At 42.7% G+C, this 23,964-nt stretch overlaps 1 protein-coding gene across 1 annotated transcript in view; it reads left to right on the top strand.

Moving 5' to 3' along the window:
• The window catches only part of LOC110537100 (hypermethylated in cancer 2 protein-like), a 28,453-nt gene extending 8,344 nt beyond the window's left edge, over positions 1-20,109 (top strand). Inside the window, exons 2-3 of the mRNA XM_021622869.2 lie at positions 12,356-12,597; positions 12,835-20,109. Of these exons, the coding sequence (XP_021478544.2) occupies positions 12,379-12,597; positions 12,835-14,196 (1,581 nt within the window). The 5' untranslated portion in view covers positions 12,356-12,378 and the 3' untranslated portion in view covers positions 14,197-20,109. The remainder of the gene's footprint in view (positions 1-12,355; positions 12,598-12,834) is intronic.
• Positions 20,110-23,964: the final 3,855 nt, after the last annotated feature.

The raw sequence follows: 23,964 nt of genomic DNA, 5'->3' as shown, positions 1-23,964 counted from the left end.
ATCGGTATCGGCGTTAGGAAAATCATATATAGGTCGACCTCTAATGTGGACACAGAGGAACTTGAAGTTCTAGACCCGCTCCACTACAGCCTCGTCGGTGTGGATGGGGCCGTGTTTGGCCCTCCATTCCTTTAGTCCACGATCAGCTCCTCTCTCTTACTGATATTGAGGGAAAGGTTGTTGTCCTGGCACCACACTGCCAGGTCGCTTGACCTCATCCCTGTGGGGGATGTTTTGTTGCCTGTACTCTCACCACCTGAGGGTGGTCCGTCAGGAAGTCCAGGATCCAGTTGCAGTTCTCACATAGGTGTTCTTGTTATCCAGGGAAGCTTAGCAGAGGTAGAAATGCTTGGGTGATTAATGTTAGTGCATGGGGAGTTACACATAGTGGACTTCCTGCTAGGGAACACCGCCTCAGTGCGCTGGTTCATAGGCATATGATTTACAGCATACAATAACTGTAGGATCAGCAGAGGCATTCAGTGCAGTAAGAGGGACATAAATGATGTACATTACATTGTGTCTTCCAACGCCCCTGGGATAATGTACACTTGCTGAAGCATTATGACAACTCAGTGACACAATGGTAGGGATTTAATGAGCTGGGCTTGGGTCATTGATAAGTCATTCTCTCAACGCAGCCTTATAGTGCTGTGAAAGGAAAAAGTTAACCCACTGAAGCAAAACGGAGAAGTGAAAAGCTGCGTAATGGAGAGTTGAAAATAAAGAGAAGGGAGGTACAGGAACGTTTTGGTGAAGTGGTAGAGGATGATAGCAATGCTTATGTTATGTGTGATGATTGTGAAGCGCTATACATATTTGACAGTAACAAGAAGGGGACTTCAAATAGGCCTATAGCACGTCAAGGGAACTGTAGCCTACTGTTCAGAGGGGTTAAATGGAAACTGAAATCCGGACACTGACTATAATCTTTCAGTCTTAATATTAATGCCTGCAGAATTAAGCATTTCTTGCAGTAGAATGATACACCAAATGTACATTTTGACTCGGGAACAGGAGTTTCAGCATCTTGAGAGAATGCGACTGTGCATTTTTTGGATTTATTTATTGTATTTTGTCCCTGATTCCTAAACGTCGGTTCTCAGCGAAAGAAGCCGAGATTTCAGAACTTTACCTATGTCAACTAGATAGAATGAATGCATCAATCATTTCTGACATTATTCTGGTTCGCAAGGTCTTCCAGGGCAGGATTCCCAAACCCGGTCCTGGGGCCCCCCTGGGTGCATGTTTTGTTTTTCTCCCTAGCACTACACAGCTAATTCAACTAGGCAAAGCTTGATGAGTTGGTTATTTGAATCGGTTGTGTAGTCCTAGGGCAAAAAACTAAACGTTCACTCAGTGGGGGCCCCAGGACCGGGTTTGGGAAACCCTATTCTAGGGCAGCATGTAATGACGGAAGAGAAGCTGCATGTATCTAATTACAGACAAGCCTACTGATAGCCTACCGAAATTCTTAGCAGAAACGTATCTGTCAAACCTGACAAAACAATCGGTCCTCCATCTCTGACTGTAGCCTACAGCATCATTTCTATATTTGCAGGTTAGGGTCAGGTGCGGGCCTCACATTTTCACTTCATCACTTAGTCAGGCGGTTGAGGATGGGTTTTAGCAATTGCGGGTGGGTGCGGGTGAACAAACAGCTGACCCGCGCACCACTACTACCTATATTGCCTTCAACCCCTGTAAGCCCTTGCATTAATCCAGCCCTGGCTAGTTAGGAGTAAACGTGACATGAGCTATCCTTGCGCTGGCCTTTCCCGGAACACCTTGGGTGAACGTGGCTCTGTAAGTGTCACAATAGGTACAGCTTTAAGCCAGCTTCATAACTGTAGTTTACGGGGTTCTCTCAAATCTGTGACCAGAGCCTTGTCGAGTTTGAGGGCAACTGAGTTCAACTGCGCGTTAAGGCTGTGCGTCCCAGTCAATCGTGGTCACAGAGCAGTATTGCCTTTTCACAATGACACGCCGAACTATCTTAACTCCATTTATCCTGAATGAAGTGTCTGAGCCACGAGTTGAGTACCAATGGAATCAGATTCCCTTCCTCTCGCAAAGATTGCGTCATCATCCCCTTATTTTAATTTGACATTATTTCATTTTTACAATAAACACACAGCCAAAAAAAGCACCATAACATTAATGGGAACCAGGTGTGCGTAATGAGACAAGCTGAATAATGAGACAAGACAGTCTGGGGTTGGTGGTCAGACCTCCAGTCTGGGGTTGGTGGTCAGACCTCCAGTCTGGGGTTGGTGGTCAGACCTCCAGTCTGGGGTTGGTGGTCAGACCTCCAGTCTGGGGTTGGTGGTCAGACCTCCAGTCTGGGGTTGGTGGTCAGACCTCCAGTCTGGGGTTGGTGGTCAGACCTCCAGTCTGGGGTTGGTGGTCAGACCTCCAGTCTGGGGTTGGTGGTCAGACCTCCAGTCTGGGGTTGGTGGTCAGACCTCCAGTCTGGGGTTGGTGGTCAGACCTCCAGTCTGGGGTTGGTGGTCAGACCTCCAGTCTGGGGTTGGTGGTCAGACCTCCAGTCTGGGGTTGGTGGTCAGACCTCCAGTCTGGGGTTGGTGGTCAGACCTCCAGTCTGGGGTTGGTGGTCAGACCTCCAGTCTGGGGTTGGTGGTCAGACCTCCAGTCTGGGGTTGGTGGTCAGACCTCCAGTCTGGGGTTGGTGGTCAGACCTCCAGTCTGGGGTTGGTGGTCAGACCTCCAGTCCGGGGTTGGTGGTCAGACCTCCTGAGCTGGTGAACGGAATGAGCAGCAGTACTGTGGGAATCCGTGACAGATTCGTTTTTTGTGCGTATGGAACATGGGACCAACACTTTACATGTTGCATTTATTATTCATCTATTTCTGTTCAATATAGTTTCCTTCATAGTGTACCCCTCTCATTGGCTCCACTCCAGGTTACCTCTCCTCCTATTGGCACTCTGGCAGGAAGATTATTGGTAACTAACCTACTCCTAACTTCTCCGTAGGTACGGTTTCCAGCAGTTACATTCACCCACTGTTGGCTCCATGTGAACTACAATTCCGAAGCTGTGTTTTAACGTTTAGAAACGTCAATCATTGCTTTCAAAATTATTTTCCAAACATATGCTGGTATGCTCCTTATCTTTCAAATTAGCAAGAAAGAATGTACTTACTGTAGCAGTTTTGCACAGATCTACAAGCTGTGTGTGCCTCCAGCTTCCGAACTACACTTCCTTCCCAGTTACGCTTGTACACAGCACTGGTGTTTGGAGCACGCTAGATAGGAAGCCACCTATGCTAATTAACTGTCTTCCGTCTGTCTTCTGAAAACAAGCGATGTAAAGTGGAGATATGGCCGTGTGTGACCCCTAACGCTAAAGGTGTAGTAATTTAACCTTTTAAAAATATATCTATATTGTTATCAAAGATGCGTTCCTTATGTTTCCAAAAACGTACAGCAAGCAATGTGTGTTTGTTTAGACTAGTGTTGGGGCTCTTAACAAAACTCCCCTGATCAGAAGATACTATCGCCAATAGACGCTAAAACAGTTTGCATCTATGAATGGGGTAGCCTACTCCATACTGGCAGCCTGTCTCATTTCAGGTATCTGGGATTAATGCAGTCCAGCCCCCCTCCCTTCCCACTGAAAGGAAGGAATGGAACATGACATTACCATGACATGAACCACGACGAACCGGTACACCAGCTTCTGGTTAGAATAAACTCTGTCAACATTAACACAGAGGACGTTTGACGATCAGAGGCTTATTTTGAAAAATGTCAAGAATGTCTTGCTCACAATGCCTTGCTCACTTCTTCAAATATCTCTACCTCTCTAAAGTCTTGTGCGTGTATGTGGACAGTTCCAGCCCAGCACTTAAACTTTGACCCTGCTGCTATCTTGGACCGGGTCTCTCTGCAAAATAGATTTTTATCTCAATGAGACTAACCGGGGTAAATAAAGGTTAGGTTAAATCGATTGGGTGAGTACTGATTAGGATTAGACCCCTGCTAGCTGTCCAGGACCAGGCTGGATGACCTCCGGCCTAAACATACCTCCAGTAGAGGGATTCAATACGAAGCAAGGACAAAAAAAGACCATGATTTTGGGTATTTTCACAAGAAGGGTCATTTTGTAGGAAGGATTGTTAAAATACAGTATATTTTACATTTGTTTTTAAAAGCGTAATTGACAAATAACCAAAGGTGGCATATTTATGACATTTTGGCCTTAGCAAGATTGTGAACCGAGGGTTGTGAGGTGAGAGAGGATAGTAAATAAAGTGTTCATCAATTCATTAAGGTAAATATGTCATTTTCTCAGATCGTCACGTTTTTTGATTTAAGTTGGCATGTGTGGTTGTGTTCAAGAGGTTGCACGATGTTTTTTGAAGAAATACCAGAAACGCCTAACAAATGGCTTGTATGCCCAGAGGGCATAGCCTAATTCCAGAACTAGTATTACCAGCTTGGCAACCACCTCTATACTTGCACTAATTTTAGCCTGTGGATTGCTGGCTTCGGTTTGTTTTTCACAGCTTTGGAATAAGATGAATAACTTTCAACAAACTAAGAATATTAACTGAAATCTGGATGTATGCAGTGGTGGAAAATCCACCTCGACGCAGATGACACCATTCTGTATACTTCTGGTCCTTCCTTGGACACTGTGCTAACTAACCTCCAAATGAGCTTCAATGCCAAACCAAATGCATGCTTTTCAATCGTTCCCTGCCCGCACCCACCCGCCCGACTAGCATCACCACCCTGGACTGTTCTGACCTAGAATATGTGGACAACTATAAATACCTAGGTGTCTGGCTAGACTGTAAACTCTCCTTCCAGACTCATATTAAATATCTCCAATCCAAAATCAAATCTAGAATCGGCTTTCTATTTCGCAACAAAGCCTCCTTCACTCACGCCGCCAAACTTACCCTCGTAAAACTGACTATCCTACCGATCCTCGACTTCGGCGATGTCATCTACAAAATAGCTTCCAACACTCTACTCAGCAAACTGGATGCAGTTTATCACAGTGCCATCCGTTTTGTTACCAAATCACCTTATACCACCCGACCTGTATGCTCTAGTCGGCTGGTCCTCACTACATATTTGTCGCCAGACCCACTGGCTCCAGGTCATCTATAAGTCTATGCTAGGTAAAGCTCCGCCTTATCTCAGTTCACTGGTCACGATAACAACACCCACCCGTAGCACACGTTCCAGCAGGTGTATCTCACTGATCATCCCTAAAGCCAACACCCCATTTGGCCGCCTTTCCTTCCAGTTCTCTGCTGCCAGTGACTGGAACGAATTGCAAAAATCGCTGAAGTTGGAGACTTTTATTTCCCTCACCAACTTTAAACATCAACTATGAGCAGCTAACCGATCGCTGCAGCTGTAAATAGCCCACCCAATCTACCTACCTCATCCCCATACTGTTTTTAGTTTATTTACTTTTCTGCCCTTTTGCACACCAGTATCTCTACTTGCACATCATCATCTGCTCATTTATCACTCCAGTGTTAATCTGCTAAATTGTAATTATTCGCTCCTATGGCCTATTTATTACCTACCTCCTCATGTCTTCTGCACACACTGTATATAGACTTTCTTTTTTCTACTGTGTCATTGCTTGTTTATTGTGTTATTGGCTTGTTTATTGTTTACTCCATGTGTAACTCTGTGTTGTTGTCTGTGTCACACTGCTTTGCTTTATCTTGGCCAGGTCGCAGTTGCAAATGAGAACTTGTTCTCAACTAGCCTACCTGATTAAATAAAATAAATGTTAAAAAAAATATATATATAGGCTAATTGAATAAAATACATTGGTGGATCCCTTCACCACCCCCTCTGCACGTAGGGCATTATCAATTTTGTGGTAGACGAGTAGGCCTATTGATTTAGTAGGCCTACGAGTAGGCCTATTGATTTTTGATTTTTTTTCCTTCAAGATTTCGTTCTCTCAACTGTATCAATGAATCATACATTTTAGAGTTTATTATTATTGTTACAGTTAAAATGTAAAAACACCCGCAAATCAGCTACAAGTGATAATATTTTTGGACATTTTGATCCAAAGTATACCCACGCTAATAGAGATTTATATGTGATTGTATACAAATGTAAGCAAGATTTGAATGAATTGTTTTCGTTAAATATTATATCTATTTGGACTTCTTGCAGTCAATTTCCAGTCTACAAATGATGTGTAATTATGTTCTGGCCATCTGCTCAAGAAACAAATCATCCCGCGGCTGAATCTAGTTGTTGATTCCTGTTTTAGATCATGGTAGAGCAACACTGGTTTGGAATCTAGTTGTTGATTCCTGAATCTAGTTGTTGATTCCTGTTTTAGATCATGGTAGAGCAACACTGGTTTGGAATCTAGTTGTTGATTCCTGAATCTAGTTGTTGATTCCTGTTTTAGATCATGGTAGAGCAACACTGGTTTGGAATCTAGTTGTTGATTCCTGTTTTAGATCATGGTAGAGCAACACTGGTTTGGAATCTAGTTGTTGATTCCTGTTTTAGATCATGGTAGAGCAACACTGGTTTGGAATCTAGTTGTTGATTCCTGTTTTAGATCATGGTAGAGCAACACTGGTTTGGAATCTAGTTGTTGATTCCTGAATCTAGTTGTTGATTCCTGTTTTAGATCATGGTAGAGCAACACTGGTTTGGAATCTAGTTGTTGATTCCTGAATCTAGTTGTTGATTCCTGTTTTAGATCATGGTAGAGCAACACTGGTTTGGAATCTAGTTGTTGATTCCTGTTTTAGATCATGGTAGAGCAACACTGGTTTGGAATCTAGTTGTTGATTCCTGTTTTAGATCATGGTAGAGCAACACTGGTTTGGAATCTAGTTGTTGATTCCTGTTTTAGATCATGGTAGAGCAACACTGGTTTGGAATCTAGTTGTTGATTCCTGTTTTAGATCATGGTAGAGCAACACTGGTTTGGAATCTAGTTGTTGATTCCTGTTTTAGATCATGGTAGAGCAACACTGGTTTGGAATCTAGTTGTTGATTCCTGTTTTAGATCATGGTAGAGCAACACTGGTTTGGAATCTAGTTGTTGATTCCTGTTTTAGATCATGGTAGAGCAACACTGGTTTGGAATCTAGTTGTTGATTCCTGTTTTAGATCATGGTAGAGCAACACTGGTTTGGAATCTAGTTGTTGATTCCTGTTTTAGATCATGGTAGAGCAACACTGGTTTGGAATCTAGTTGTTGATTCCTGAATCTAGTTGTTGATTCCTGTTTTAGATCATGGTAGAGCAACACTGGTTTGGAATCTAGTTGTTGATTCCTGTTTTAGCTCATGGTAGAGCAACACTGGTTTGGAATCTAGTTGTTGATTCCTGTTTTAGATCATGGTAGAGCAACACTGGTTTGGAATCTAGTTGTTGATCCCTGTTTTAGATCATGGTAGAGCAACACTGGTTTGGAATCTAGTTGTTGATTCCTGTTTTAGATCATGGTAGAGCAACACTGGTTTGGAATCTAGTTGTTGATTCCTGTTTTAGATCATGGTAGAGGAACACTGGTTTGGAATCTAGTTGTTGATTCCTGTTTTAGATCATGGTAGAGCAACACTGGTTTGGAATCTAGTTGTTGATTCCTGAATCTAGTTGTTGATTCCTGTTTTAGATCATGGTAGAGCAACACTGGTTTGGAATCTAGTTGTTGATTCCTGAATCTAGTTGTTGATTCCTGTTTTAGATCATGGTAGAGCAACACTGGTTTGGAATCTAGTTGTTGATCCCTGTTTTAGATCATGGTAGAGCAACACTGGTTTGGAATCTAGTTGTTGATTCCTGTTTTAGATCATGGTAGAGCAACACTGGTTTGGAATCTAGTTGTTGATCCCTGTTTTAGATCATGGTAGAGCAACACTGGTTTGGAATCTAGTTGTTGATTCCTGTTTTAGATCATGGTAGAGCAACACTGGTTTGGAATCTAGTTGTTGATTCCTGAATCTAGTTGTTGATTCCTGTTTTAGATCATGGTAGAGCAACACTGGTTTGGAATCTAATTGTTGATTCCTGTTTTAGATCATGGTAGAGCAACACTGGTTTGGAATCTAGTTGTTGATTCCTGTTTTAGATCATGGTAGAGCAACACTGGTTTGGAATCTAGTTGTTGATTCCTGTTTTAGATCATGGTAGAGCAACACTGGTTTGGAATGCTTGTAGGATGATGGCCACAGCATTGAATTTAAATGTTTCTCCAGTATGTGAGAAACGTTAGGCTTTTGCAACATGGCAACCAGTAGCGTTGATTTAACGTTTTGCTGCGTAGGTTTGACCAAAATCTAGCAGAATTTCTACAAAATAGTGTATATATAGCTGAAATAAAAAATTAATTGTTCCGGAATTTGTCGATTTTGGTTATTTATTTATTTTCTGATCGCTGCCACTCTCTTAGAATGTTTCCTGCTGTTAAATTTCTATTAATGATTTCTACCCATTGGTTCCTGAAGAATATATAACAAAAGCATCATGATTGTTTACATCCGCTAGTACAACTTTCTTACCCTATCATGGCCCAGAATAGGCCTGAGGTTATTTTACTCAAATTTGTATGTTTTATTCCCATTTCAGTTTTACACAAACAATGTGTAGCAATATGTTTAAAAACTGTGGCGTCAAATCAATGTTAATATGTATAGCCAGTCTCTGCTTTTTTAGCTTGGTCTATAAGTTTTAGTAGTTACATTTCCTCAGCCACATCCCTCCGCTTTATACCAGGTGGTAAGACTAATGTTTGGCTCAAACACAAACTCAGGATTGTGGCTGTAAAAACTTACTGGCCTTTTTTGGTTGAACTGAATGAACACAAACTTGGACGGAACAAAGTTGCCATAATATGAAGCAAATAGACTTTTAAAAAAAATTCTTCCATCAGAAGGTAGTAAGAGCCAGCCAACTACACTCCTCTTGGCATGCATCTAACAAACTAATTCTGTTAGGAGTTAACATGTGTTTAGTAATAATTATGTTAGCTAGTTAGGCGTAAACATGTGACATGGGCTATCCTTGGGGTGCCCTTTTCCAGAACACCTGGAGTAAACCTGGCTCAACAATGGGGATGTTATTTTTCAAGTCTCGCTCCTCGTTCAGCCCACCTGGTGAGTGGAAAGGACGTTTATTTTATACCTAGAAAACAGTTAATTTAAGTTAATGAGCATTAAGGAGTGTCAATTGGACTGGCTCAGATTATCAGTGTTCCCTAGGTTTTACCAGAGGGCCAAACTGCGTCCTGTAGTGGACCTAATGCCTAAAGCCCAGCTAGATTACCAGATCATGTGATTTACTGGCAGTGATCTCTGCCAGGAAGATCAGTTGAAACACTGGACAGCCAAACTGAACACGGGCTAACAGAACATAGGATATTACAGGTTAGAACCCACAGGCTAGGACTGAACGCTAGAACAGTTACAGAACACTGGGTAGAACAGAACAGACAAGAACAGTTACAGAACACTGGGTAGAACAGACTAGAACAGTTACAGAACACTAGGTAGAACAGAACAGACAAGAACAGTTACAGAACACTGGGTAGAACAACACTGGGTAGAACAGAACACTGGGTAGCACAGAACAGACAAGAACAGAATAGACAAGAACAGTTACAGAACACTGGGTAGAACAGAACACTGGGTAGAACAGAACAGACCAGAACAGTTACAGAACACTGGGTAGAACAGAACAGACCAGAACAGTTACAGAACACTGGGTAGAACAGAACAGACTAGAACAGTTACAGAACACTGGGTAGCACAGAACACTGGGTAGCACAGAACAGACTAGAACAGTTACAGAACACAGGCTAGGTCAGACTAGAACCGTTTTAGAACACAAGATGGAACAGTACAGGCAACCTATATTGAAATTATTTATAAACAGGAGTGTTTATCAGATTCTAGCAAGGCTAACTCATTGATCCTGTAGGCCAGACATCCTCTCCAGACCAGACCACCTGGTTATATGGCCTGCTCTCTGTTCTCTCTTCCCTCCAGATGCCTTGGTTACGGCCTGTTCTGTCCAGCCTGCCTTCCTGGTTATGGCTTGATTATATACTGTAAGTCTATGGTTCTCTCATCTTAAGCGATGAGGTGATTTTTGAGCAGGCAGGGAAGGAGGGGGGCAGAACGGGGCTGTAGGCTCATAAATGGACCCTCAGCATCTTATCACCATCAGTGTGTTGTGCAGTCGTCAGATGGATTACCCAAACAACTCTTTTGTTTCAGTGTGTATTTTTGGGGGAGGGAGCGTGTGTTTTGAGATACTGTATTGATGGCAAGACTGATGAGATGCGTTGTTATCAGTAGTACTATTTCAAATTTTGTACCATCCTGTTTTTAAATTACCCAAGGGTCCCGTGCAGCTCAGTTGGTAGAGCATGGTACTTGCAACGACAAGGTTTGTGGATTTGATTCCCTCAGGGGACCAGTGTGTGTGTGTGTGTGTGTGTGTGTGTGTATGTGTATGTATATATATATATATATATATATATATATATATTACACACACTGGTCAGTACTGTAAATATAACTATTGTTAATTGCTCCAATCAAGTTGTTTACATAAAAACCTTTATTTAAAGCAGGTGTTTGAATACCAATACCTGGCATATGACATATGATAATGGATGTAGGCTTATGTTAACAGTAAGCCTAGTTACTAACACTGATTATACACTGAGTGTACAAAACATCGTCACCTGCTCTTTCCATGACAGACTGACCAGGTGGATCCAGGTGAAAGCTATGATCCCTTATTGATGTCACTTGTTAAATCCACTTCAATCAGTGTAGATGAAGGGGAGAAGACAGGTTAAAGGATTTTTAAGCCTTGAGACAATTAAGACATGGATTGTGTATTTTTATTTTATTTCACCTTTATTTAACCAGGGAGGCTAGTTGAGAACAAGTTCTCATTTACAACTGCGACCTGGCCAAGATAAAGCATAGCAGTGTGAACAGACAACAACAGTTACACATGGAGTAAACCATTAACAAGTCAATAACACAGTAGAAAAAAATAAGAGTCTATATACATTGTGTGCAAAAGGCATAAGGAGGTAGGCGAATAATTACAATTTAGCAGATTAACACTGTAGTGATAAATGATCAGATGGTCATGTGCAGGTAGAGATACTGGTGTGCAAAAGAGCAGAAAAGTAAATAAATAAGAACAGTATGGGGATGAGGTAGGTAAAATTGGGTGGGCTATTTACGATGGACTATGTACAGCTGCAGCGATCGGTTAGCTGCTCAGATAGCAGATGTTTAAAGTTGGTGAGGGAGATAAGTTTCCAACTTCAGTGATTTTTGCAATTCGTTCCAGTCACAGGCAGCAGAGAACTGGAAGGAAAGGCGGACAAAGGAGGTGTTGGCTTTAGGGATGATCCGTAAGATACACCTGCTGGAGCGCGTGCTACGGGTGGGTGTTGCCATCGTGACCAGTGAACTGAGATAAGACGGAGCTTTACCTAGCATGGACTTGTAGATGACCTGGAGCCAGTGGGTCTGGCGACGAATATGTAGCGAGGGCCTAGTGGTTAGAGCATTGGACTAGTTAACTGTAATGTTGCTAGATCAAATTCCCGAGCTGACAAGGTAAATAAATATCTGTCGTTCTGCCCCTGAACAAGGCAGTTAACCCACTGTTCCCCTGAACAAAGCAGTTAACCCACTGTTCCCCTGAACAAGGCAGTTAACCCACTGTTCCCCTGAACAAGGCAGTTAACCCACTGTTCCCCTGAACAAGGCAGTTAACCCACTGTTCCCCTGAACAAGGCAGTTAACCCACTGTTCCTAGGCCGTCATTGAAAATAAGAATTTGTAGTCCAATTATGATGTTTTTTCCTCTAATGTGTTAGCTGACAATACTGTAGCGCTGGGTTAAGGTGTTTGTGTGCTGTGATAATGAATAGAACCATTTCATGGTTACTTTCTCTGGTTCCTCAGAATCTATTGCTACCAGAGAAGCTACAATGGGCCAAGAATAAATGGTAGAGCAGCAAAAAAAACAATTTAGGTTATTTTTACCAGGTTTTTGATATTTGTTGGTATTCGTTAGTGGGTTGGTGGTTAGTTTATCGCGTTGGTTATCTTTCTTCCTCCTGCCAGTATGTTGTTGAGGCCTATCTTTTGAGGAAAACAGTGTGATGGTTTCAGGGTGAGCAGAGAGGTGTAATGTATTGGCCATACTTGGGCAACTTTTTACATTTCTTTTTTTAGGCATCCTGGGCATTGCAAGAATTTCAGGAGCACGTTTGGACCTGCAGGAGTTTAAATTTAGTGGTGGGATTTCTTTGAGTTCTCAACTGAACTCTCCCTCTCTCCCCAGGTGTGTAAACCAAAGTGTGTGTGATGGAACAGCAGAATCATTCAAAGCAGCTGCTACTGCAGCTGAACCAGCAGCGAGCCAAAGGATACCTGTGTGATGTCATCATCGTGGTGGAGAACGCGCTGTTCCGCGCCCACAAGAACGTCCTGGCGGCTAGCAGCGTCTACTTCAAGTCGCTGGTCCCCCACGACAACCTCATCAACCTGGACACAGAGATGGTCAGCCCCTCCATTTTCAGACAGGTGGGTCACTTGACGGGCAGTGTCTCACTGACCACAGTCACATATACAGACATATTTGTATGGGACTCTGTCATGTAATTTAGTAGCCACGGACATTACACATGAATCAACGTTTTAGTTTCCACATCAATGCTGTGAAGCCTAGCTGTTTTATCTGCATTCGGTCATCAACTTGCTGTGAAACAAATTGCTCATTGGGACAATATAAAGATTACTCTCTACCCCCCATTCCTCTAGGTGTTGGACTTCATCTATACAGGTTGTCTGTCCAGTTCTGACTCTGTCAGTGACCACAGTATCTCGTCTCTCCTGATCGCCGCCTCCTACCTCCAGCTGACTGAACTGGCTGCTCTCTGTCGCAGGAAGCTCAAACACAACGGTCAGACCCCCTCCAGCTCCAACAAGATGACCCCCTCCTCTTCCACCTCCCCAACCCCAAATGGACACACCCCTGGCCCCCTCTGCCTCTCCTCCACCCCCCTCCACAACCACCAGCACCATAACAACCACTCAGGGTCCAAGAAGGGGAGCCAGAGGAACCAGAGACCGAGCCAGGAGGGAAGGCTGAGAGAGGATCTGTCCGAGAAGGTGTTTATTTCAGGCTCGCGCTGTGCCTCCCTCAGCCCCTCTGGAGAAGGTAGGAGTAATGGGCTGGGACTGGACCTGTCCAAAAGGAGTCCGTCAGAGAGCACTGCCACAGAGGAGGTGTCCCCCAGCAGTCTGCTCCAGAGCTCTTCCCCCCACTCCTCCTCTCTCTCCCCCACTCCCACTCCTCCCACAACGTCTAGTGCCAAGCCAGAGCCTCCAAAGACCTCCACAGACCTCCAGCCCAGAGCCCCTCGCAAGAGGCCCCGAGGTGATAAAGTGACCCCAGAGCTGGAGGATGGAGAGGTGGATGGAGAGGAGAACGGTCTAGATCAGAGTGAGGGGAGCGGGCACAGTGGAAGAGGAGGAGGAGGAGGAGGAGGAAGAAAAGGGAGGAGAAACGGAAACACCAACTACATCTACCGTCAGCCCCAGCCAGGGTTTGAGCCAGGTGTGGGGGACAACCTGTACGTCTGCATCCCCTGTGGGAAAGGCTTCCCCAGCTCAGAACAGCTCAATGCCCATGTCGACACACACACCCACGACCAACTCTACCTGAAAGACGAGGAGGAGGAAGAGGAAGAGGAATGTGGTGGATACTTGAAGGACAAAGATCCGGACACATGCCCAGATGACTCTGCATCAAAGGGGATGAAGCCTGACCCTGAAGAACCTGGGCATCTCTGCACTGTCTGCAGTAAGAGCTGCAAGGACGCGACATCACTACGGCAACACGAGAAGAGCCATTGGCTGAACAGGCCATTCCCCTGTAACATCTGTGGCAAGCTGTTCACTCAGCGAGGCACCATGACGCGCCACATGAGGAGTCACCTGGGCCTCAAGCCCTTCGCCTGCGAGGAGTGTGGCATGCGCTTCACACGACAGTACCGCCTCGCCGAGCACATGCGGGTCCATTCGGGGGAGAAGCCCTACGAGTGCCAGCTGTGTGGTGGAAAGTTCACCCAGCAACGCAACCTCCTTAGTCATATGCGGATGCACACCTCGCCCTCATAGAGGACACTTCACCATGGTTACTGCAGCTGAACCACAGCTACCTGGGTTCTATTAGGCTGTCTACCTCATTTTCAGCTAACCATCTGGAGCCTCAGTTACCCATAGTACCTCCTCACCCTTGTAAACACACCTGGCTTCTACCTCATTTTCAGCTAACCATCTGGAGCCTCAGTTACCCATAGTACCTCCTCACCCTTGTAAACACACATGGGTTCTACCTCAACTTCAGAAACTCACCTTGAAATGAATTACCTCACCTTTATAACCACTCACCCCGAGTAGTAACTTTACCAATATTTTCAACCTCTTAACAACTATCACTTATACCCTCACCCTCGTAACAACTATCACCCATACCCTCACCCTCGTAACAACTATCACCCATACCCTCAACTAGGGATTCATATTTTCACGAAAACCTACCAAGTTTTAATACAGGGAATAATTGATATTTATCCCAAGAGTCCCGGGAAATACCGCAAAAAAATTGAAGTGCCCATTCTCAGGCCTTTAAAACCAAGATATGTCACTATGCCTGGGTTCTCCCAAAATAAGATTGTCGCTGTGCCACAATGCCGGCATGGCTGCGCCACTGTAAAGATTTCACAGCAAGTGAAACTGATATTTAGTATTGATAGAGTAACTTTGATCACCAATGACATTGTTGTGAATTGCGAAACAGGCCGTTCATGAATTCCGAGCATTATCATGTTACTCAGTTAATTTAGCCCAGGACTACTGCTGAAATATGCTATCTCGAGACAGAGCATGGTCAGGACCCACAGAGCGCACCCAGAGTAGGCTATAGTGTTGTCGAATCATACAAACTTTGTAACGGCAGTCAAACAAAAGTCAAATGACTAAAGTTGCTACGCTTGTTAACCTCCATCGAATGACAAAATATCTCCTATTTGGCAAAATGGAGTTGATGATTATACAGATAGCAGATCAGCTCATGAATAACTAGTAGTTGAAGAAAGGAAATTGTTTTAAAGATCAATGTATCTTAACGGGGACCATACTCTCTACTCTCAAACTGTTTGTTGATCTCACATTCTGTACCGATGCTCTCATATGGTCAGAAATACGAAACAGCGCAGAGAAGCGGGGGAAATGTTCCAGGTATTTTGACATGCATTGTTTTATTTTTGATTTATTGAACCTTTATTTAATTAGGCAAGTCAGTTAAGAACAAATTCTTATTTACAATGACAGCCTACCCCGGCCAGACCCTGACCCGGAAGACGGTGGGCCAATTGTGCGCCGCCCTATGGAACTCCCAATCACGGCCGGCTGTGATACAGCCTGGAATCGAAGACTCTGCACTGAGATGCAGTACCTTAGACCGCTGCGCCACTCAGGAGCATAAGCAGACATGCATTGATAGTGCAACCTATGGATTACAGAATGAAGAGACAAGAGTCAAGATTTCTGGTTTCAGTGGGATTATTGGGACTATAGGAAAATTGCCTAGGCTCTATATAAGGACCTGAGTCAATAGATAATACACTTGAATTTGGCTACATTATTCCATTCTAAATGTTTCTGATCAGTGATAAACAAATAAATTAACTATTACTTCTACTTGCCCAGCCAAGATAAATTAACCAAATATATAGACAGAGATTCAGTGAAACAAAATCACATTGATTGATTGACACAGGCTTTTTGTTGCGAGTAGGACAGGCTACAATGCGAGTGAAGAGCAAGCAGACTTGTATAACATGCTAGCAACATTTTCTGATCAGCTAATATATGAGCAAACTAGAGTAAAGATGATCATTAGCACTCACCTCAACTTGACTAACATTTCCCCAGCCTACCAAATATCCAAACGGAGATTCAGTGAAAACAAAAACCGGACATTGATTGATTTATCTAGACGAGTACCCCACGTTTGTCTCGAAGCAGTGCGATGGTGCTGTCTCAATTAAAACTGCTGAAATGATCATCTAGGTGACAACACACGACTATTGCTTTAATTTAGTATAACGGTTGGATATAACTTTGGCAGGATCAGTGTAACCAAGAATTTGATACATGCAATAAATTTGCTTTCGCCTACTTTATTCTAATATTTTCATCATTCAGTTGATCATAACTCAGGTGTTGTCCTCTCTCTGCGCTTTTCCTCAGCCCAATGCCTGTTTCCTCGTCTCCTCACTCCGGCGCTTCCCACCTCCACCACGTTATTCTCAACACCAGTTTAAATCAATATAGCCTACTGTTATCTAGAAATCTGCCATTTTTTTTATTCTGTGATGTCGGACCAGGCCTGGGATCAGGCTTCAGCTCACTGGCTTGGGTCGGCCCGGGATCGAATTGTCATTTCTGATGAGAACTCTAAACTGCATTCGGGCCTTGTGTGCAATCCGGCATTTGCTTTGCATTTATGACGACTTTGTGTAAAGAAAATATGCTAGGTTAAAGGCTTCCATGTGACAACTTGTTTGGATAATGTACCATTTTATTTTTTGCCAATCTGCTGCTGTAGATGTTGGGCATTTGGTGGAATTGCATTACTGCGACATCGGGGTAAATTTGGTCATTTCCCGGGTCTTGTCACAAATGTTTTTCGGGAAATGTGACAAGTGGTCCAGAGACAGTCCCAGGATCCCGGTTACCAGTGTTAATCCGTACCCTCAACCTCTTAACAACTATCACCCATACCCTCATCCGCTTAACAACTATCGCCCTCATCATGGCAACCATGATTCCATACCTCTATTTGAGAACTGTTCCTCATCTTACTAATACCAACCATTACTTCACCCTTAGAACCCATCATAAATCCACATTCAGCCAGCCAGCCAGCTGTTCTGGCTATCTCAGGGTCAACACACCACACCTCTCCATCTGACATAAAACCAAAGACGCCTTCCTCCCCATCCCAGGTGGCTCAAATATGTTTTGATGATAGCTTTTAGCATCCAACCAAACTAGCCCTCCCAGGGTATCAGTCCGTGCTGTCGTTCCTCCAGGCTGTTGTAGCTGTCTCTCGCTGGCCAATGGGGGACCTCATTGGCTCTCCTGCCTCATTATCAGACACATACTGGACCCCAGGCAAAGTTGGCTAGCAGTCACTAATATTATGTTCTCCAGCTAGATAGGACAGGTGAGTCAGCCTAGCCAGTGTGCATATAATAACTTATCACCTTTACATACACTGCCTGTTGGAAACGTGGCATTATTAGAAAATGATCAGGGGTGTTCTAACAGCAATGTTTGCTTTATTTGTAGTTCATAGGTCAGACTTTGTAGTTTAACTTGGGTGTAAAATGTTTGAGAACTTAGTTATGCGTTTGTACTGGGTATTTCTACTTTAAGGGGTTTGGGTCAGGTGGGGGTGTTTCTTTTTAATTTGAGGCATCATATTCTGTTGGTACCGTTGTTTTGTCTGCATTTTTAAAAGGCTGGTCTACTGCTACTAGCCCTGTCACACTGCTACCTCTTCACTCTTCACATTAACCATTGAATAATACTCTCCCAGTATCCCTGTATTAAGTTTGCTGTTGGTTTTCAACAAGTTCCTCTCGTCTGTTAATGCTGTGAGGGGAGAGTATTGCTTCCTGGATAAGTGTGTTACTGGTACTAGTGTATGATATTGTAAGGTGAAATCCAAAGAGAAAATTATTGCAAACTAACAACAACTAACGTTTTTCAATGTCAGTGTAGTTTTAACAATACTATTGTGTCCACTCCTAGTTCCACACTAACAGCCTTGTGGTAGAAATGACTCATGTTGATTGGACCAACCTCACCTCATTGCCTTACTTTGTCTTCACTATGTCCTCAGGAGGACTACATACGTGTCATTTCTGAACATCTAAGAATGTGTTGTAATTGCTTCGTTTTAGACTAGTAAGTACATAGTTTTAAAATTCTCTTTCCTACATGTTTATCACTTAAGTGTTGAAAAAAAGTCATTTTTACTTCAGAAAAGTGTAGATAACTCAGGAACATTGATGTCAGGGTCTGGCGTCCATAAAGTACATATCCACACTTATGAGTTCCGTTAAACTGCAAGACTCTGGTTGTTTTGGTTCAGGCATTTAGAATGTCGACAAATGAAAGAGCAGAGCGAAAAGGATCAACATGTTTCAGCTGTGAGGGTGATAACTCTAAACCATATCTTCAGGGATGGTTCCTCACATTTTAACTGAAGAACCCTCTGCTGTGTTGTCAAACTGTCTGTACTGTCAGAAAGCAAAAACACTAGTTTCCTAAGCAAGAGATTTTTTAAAGGAGGTGGGTGGTGATTATCTTTCAAATAACTTCTGGATAAAAGGTAGAGGTGTTTAAAATATATTATAAAATATTAGTTCTTGAATGTTATCAGCATGCATTGTATAAAAGATACAAGCTTGTTCCAAATCAACAGACTATTTTCTAAACCAAAGCACATACTGAACGACTGACGGCTTGTGTGGTGTAAAGTGTGAGTGTGTGGGAGCGTGATCTCATTGTTTACATAAACCCAACAGTCAGACCTCAGGCAAGGAATCGTTTTTTCACGTCTAGAAACAAAGAAAAGAACAGCATTGTTTATTTGCATGTATTGTTGAGCCTGTAAACTTAAGTATCCGCATGTTATGAAAATATGATGAAGCCATTTTTGATATCTTGTTTGTTGTTGATTGTTTGTTGTGACCAACCAAATGTTTTACGAAGGGGTAGAAACAACATGTGAAAATGGAGTAGGCTGTAATATCAAGTTATTTAGTCTACAACTCATTATTTTTAAGAATAGGAAATATTACCTCCTAGTACACCAGTCAGGGATTTGGTCACAAACCCTTTATCCAGTTACATTATTCTATTTATCTCTTACTGTCTCTCTCTCTTATTAAGTAAGTTGTTGCAGTCACTTCCAGACAGAATGTATTTATTAGTTGGATCCTGTTTTAAACCGCTTTATGATATCTCAGTGGATGATAGTCAGGGGCTTTATTACTTTGTTACTGCTAATACAGTTTAGAGAGAAAATATGTTATTAAAGGGTTAGTTAACCCCAAATAGCTTGACAACCACTCTGTGTGAGAACGTCAAACCGTGATTTATTGGGTGAAAGGACCCTTTAAACATGATATGGCTATAAGTAAGATCAAGCTCCCAGCCCAAGACACTGGAGACAGTGGGAATGTACTGCTCCTGTGGTATAGGTGTTTTGTACCGCTTTTACCTCATCCAAAGCATGTAGAACACAAAGATGAAATGTTTTTTATTGTGCTACATTGTTTCCTGTTTTTCTGAGAATGTAATCTGTGTTGTTGTTGTCATCTGTTCTATAGGTGGTCTTATTCATTGGTATGGGACCACTGACTCCTGGTACAGATGCAATATGTATTGTATTCTACAGAAAGCATTGGTTTTGTCAAAGCAACTTCTGTTAAAGGCTGGTATTGTTACTATTACAGAGACGCTTCTTGTTTAATCTCTATCTGAAAACCAAAGGTGTCTATGGCAGCATAAATATGTACATAGTCACATGTGCCACTACTAATCCAAACCAAGCCACTTATGAACTAAACCAAAGGCAGTCTAAGGCAGCAGGTCTATTCATATAATTCCTAAGACTTCTGGGCATGAAACCATGTCAAAGCTGGCTTTATGTATTCATTTACTCTGTCTTTGTACAACAAGTTTCTCTGTTCTACTAAATATTTGTTCAATTATATATATATTTTTCTCAGTCTTCAACATGCTTTACTGAGAAACTCCAAAGTTCAATTCCTCAGAGCTTGTGTTCAGGAGTTTCTTGATCCGTGTGGTTCTCGCTGCACCACCACGTGATTCAACACAGCGTCATGATTCAGAGTCCACTGGTTAACCTGCAGTCTCTTAATGTACAGATATGAGTGTCATCTTTATAAAGATCTTTTCATTAAACTTGATTGGAAAGAACTAAATGTTTTTCTTTTGTGGTGTGTGTGTGTGTGTGTGTGTGTGTCGGGGGGATTTGTCACTGGTGGTTATTGATGGGGTGCTGGAGAGGGCATAAGGGGGAGGGGAAGGGTCCAGACTAGGGGGGCCCTGTTCCAGTTGGGCATGGTTGAAGGGTGGGTTGGGGTTGGGGGAGGGGGCATGGGGCAATGTCTACCATCTGTCTATTGTGCCCAAGTCAAATAGGCTTTCCTTCAGCAGACTGATCTCTCCCCAGCCAGCCAGCCAGCCCTCTTAGGTCCATTATCACCAGGATGAGGTGAATGCTACCCGCGATATAATCAACCTAGCCCGCCTCTCATCTTCTTTGTGATTAGAGTTGGAGAATTGGTCTGAGAGTAGTAGTGCACTTCAATGTTTCATTAGATGTTTTCAGTGGAGAGAATGGCTGTCGTTTTGGTCATAGCCTTCCTGTTTGTCTTGGTGTAAACCCTGTGCACCCCACTTAGCTACTCCCCCAACACACACCCTTGCCCCTGTGTCATGTCTAGATGTGATACCACTTTTGTCAAATTGATGTCAAAAGTTGAATTGTTTTACTTTTTAGATAACCCTTTACCTAATTCTCCTAACCTGCTGTGTAAGTTCTTAACCTGCTGCGAAATGTTTTGTCAAAAGCTGTATCCCTTCGAAACAACTTTGCCCCTGGGGGAGCAGAGTGGTTGATAATGTGAGGCCCATTTTAAGCCCCTCCCCTCCTGGTGTCACATGCCAGTTGACCCTTGAAGGGGTCAAGGTTCAACACAATAGGTTGCATTTTGTTTCTAACCCCTCCCTCCCTACGTCCTCCTTTCATAGCCGTCGTGACCAAATATGGCAGCAAGCAGGGATACGTAATTAGATGCATTTCAATCTGAGGGTCGGCGTGAAGGGATTTACATTTTGGAGGGACAGGCTGCTGGTTGGAGGGGGTTTGTGGTGCTGAATCCAGAAAAGAGCAGTTAAAGCTTGAATCCTTAATTGAAACATAACAAAGTGGCCACCTCGCCTCTGTTTTGGTAAAGAGCTGAGGGATGTGCCTGGAGAAATGTAACCACTCTCAAATATATAGACAGAGCTATGGATGCAAGGACTGACCATCCATGATATCACAATTATAGTATTAACCATGTTTTGAGGCTATACAGTGTTTGTTTACATTTATATTGTTTATAGTGTAAAACTAGCTCATATTCTGGGTTCTGATGGGGTACAACAGTTGAACTAAGCTCAAGGCATTTCTAAGTTATATTCTTCAAGAATCCATGGGTATATATAATTTATAAGTCCAAAAATGTATGAAGCAATAAAGGATTCTAGTTTAAAGAGCCTGTGTGAACTTGCCTTTGTTTTGGTCATCAAGAGCCCTGTTGGTTGAACTGTTGAGCTTGTTCCTCAGCTACTTGGAGATTAGGGTTTAAGGAGGTTATGTAGAAGTAACAACCTCTCACTCTAGTCGTAGTGGGCAGAAAGATGTGTGTGTACGGTGGGGTGGGGGGGGGCTCTGAACTTCACAGCTGCCCTGAGGACTGAAAGGGCCTCAACCCCCCCCACCCCACCACCACCACCTCAGTACCCAAGCCCACCACTGAAGGACAAAGAGGGTTGGTTGGGCATCTGGGGTTAGGGTGGGTGGAGGTCCTCAGTGGGCAACAAAAGGATGAAGGGAGAAACAGAAGGATGGAGAGAGCGGCGGACAAGAACTCATAACATCTGCTGCTTTCTTTATGTGCTAATGGTTTGTGGATAGTGTGTAGACAGTCATGCCCATTGTCAACTAGATGAGGTTGTTTGATTGCCTATGCACTCGACAAGGATCACATCCAATCTCGAAAACAAACAACTCTGAATGAACAAAAAACTGTTCTTAAAGGCCCAGTGCAGTCAAAAACGTGTGTTATATATATATATATATATATATGTGTGTATATATACTGAACAAAAATATAAACACAACATGTAAAGTGTTGGTCCCATGTTTCATGGGCTGAAATAAAATATCCCCAACATTTTTCATATGCAATAAAAGCTTACTTCTCTCAAATGTTGTACAAATTTGTTTACATCCCCGTTAGTGAGCATTTCTCCTTTGCCAAGATAATCCATTCACCTGACAGGTGTGGCATATCAAGAAGCTCATTAAACAGCATGGTCATTGCACAGGTGCACCTTGTGCTGGTGACAAAAGTCCACTCTAAAATGTGTAGTTTTGTCACACAACACAATGCCGCAGATGTCTCAAGTTTTGAGGGAGTATGCAATTGGCTTGTGACTGCCGCAATGTCCACCAGTGCTGTTACCAGAGAATTGAATGAGAATTTGTCTACGATAAGCCTCATCCAATGTCATTGTAGAGAATTTTGCAGTACATTCAACCGGTCTCACAACCGCAGACCATGTGCAACCAAGCCAGCCCAGGACCTCCACATCTGACTTCTTCAGTTGCGGGATCATCTGAGACAAAGCCACCCGGACAGCTGATGAAACGGTTTGCACAACCGAAGAATTTCTGCACAAACTGTCAGAAACCATCTCAGGGAAGTTCTTCTGCATGCTTGTCACCCTCACTAGGGTCTGGTGATTAGGGCCTAATTGATTTATTTTAATTGACTGTAACTCAGTAAAATCTTTGAAATTGTTGCATGTCGTGTTTATATTTTGTTCAGTGTATATTTCCACTAATGAGAATGGAATAATACTGTGAAATTGTGAAAATTATGATAATGCTGAAATTTCAGCCTGCTTTGAAAACACTCACAGTAAGGTACTTAATTGTTACCTAGAAATGATTTGATTTTGAGATTTGTTTTAAATGGCTGCAATGGACCTTTAAAGTGAGCTGACTGGCAGAGCCAGGTCAAACATTTATTTTAAATAATTGGTACACACACTTCACCAGAGTGTTCCTCCTACTCTATATAATATATGTTTAAAGATGTGTTATTTATTTGATGTATTGCTAAAATAAAGGTTCAATATAATAAGTAATAAACTTGAGTTCTTATGGATTTTTTTTAGTGGTGAAGACTGACTTCAAAGAGACCACATTCAAGTCCTCCCCCACTTAGTCTGACTGCTGCTCTCTCTGGCTCCACAACAAACCCCCGCCTGGCCATCTAGAGGTGTGAATACCCAGCCAGCCTACAAGTAGAGAGGATGGTAAGTGCTTTACAGCAGAAAGAGACTTGGGACCAGCAGCACCATCTTGTGTAGAGGGTGTTCTAAATACTTTAATAGTAAATAGTGTGTACATTTTGTATTTTATTTTGTAATTTTTTTTACTCTGTGGTGTTTTTTTTACTCTTACTTTGTGGTGTGTTCAATTATGACATTCTGATGGCTGCTAACTTGGCTCTTATCTTAAATATTTCACTTCTGTGTTTGGAGACATTGGATCAGCATTCTTGTCGCATCTCCTGTTAGTACATTTTATGTAGGGAAGCTAATGATCCATCATGTATGACATTCCTGGGAGTGGTTAAACTTATATTTTTTATTAGCACAGCATTTTTGTATGTTTTCTATAGTTGTGCTTGAAAATGTATCAATTTCCAATTCGGCCACTTGGAGGCCACTTGGGTACATTTGGGAAAGTTGTGAAAGACACCTAGGTGACTTCATACTGAATGTCATGTAGGTTGCTCATTCTTGAAGTTATCAGTCTGACACTTTGCACATACACTGTTGCCCTCTTCTGGACAACATCTAAATGACCTCCAGCTTCCTAGCTGAATGTGTGGCATTTCTATTTCATGTCAAAGATAATGCAACAAAAATAGAAAACAATTTTTCTTTGTATTATCTTTTACCAGATCTATTGTGTTATGTTCTCCTACATTCATTTCA

Source organism: Oncorhynchus mykiss, chromosome 12 (genome assembly GCF_013265735.2).
Source record: "Oncorhynchus mykiss isolate Arlee chromosome 12, USDA_OmykA_1.1, whole genome shotgun sequence".
In the NCBI taxonomy this organism is placed as follows: domain Eukaryota; kingdom Metazoa; phylum Chordata; class Actinopteri; order Salmoniformes; family Salmonidae; genus Oncorhynchus; species Oncorhynchus mykiss.
Note: the sequence above shows the minus strand (reverse complement) of the source record. Positions and strands in the feature narration are given on the sequence as shown.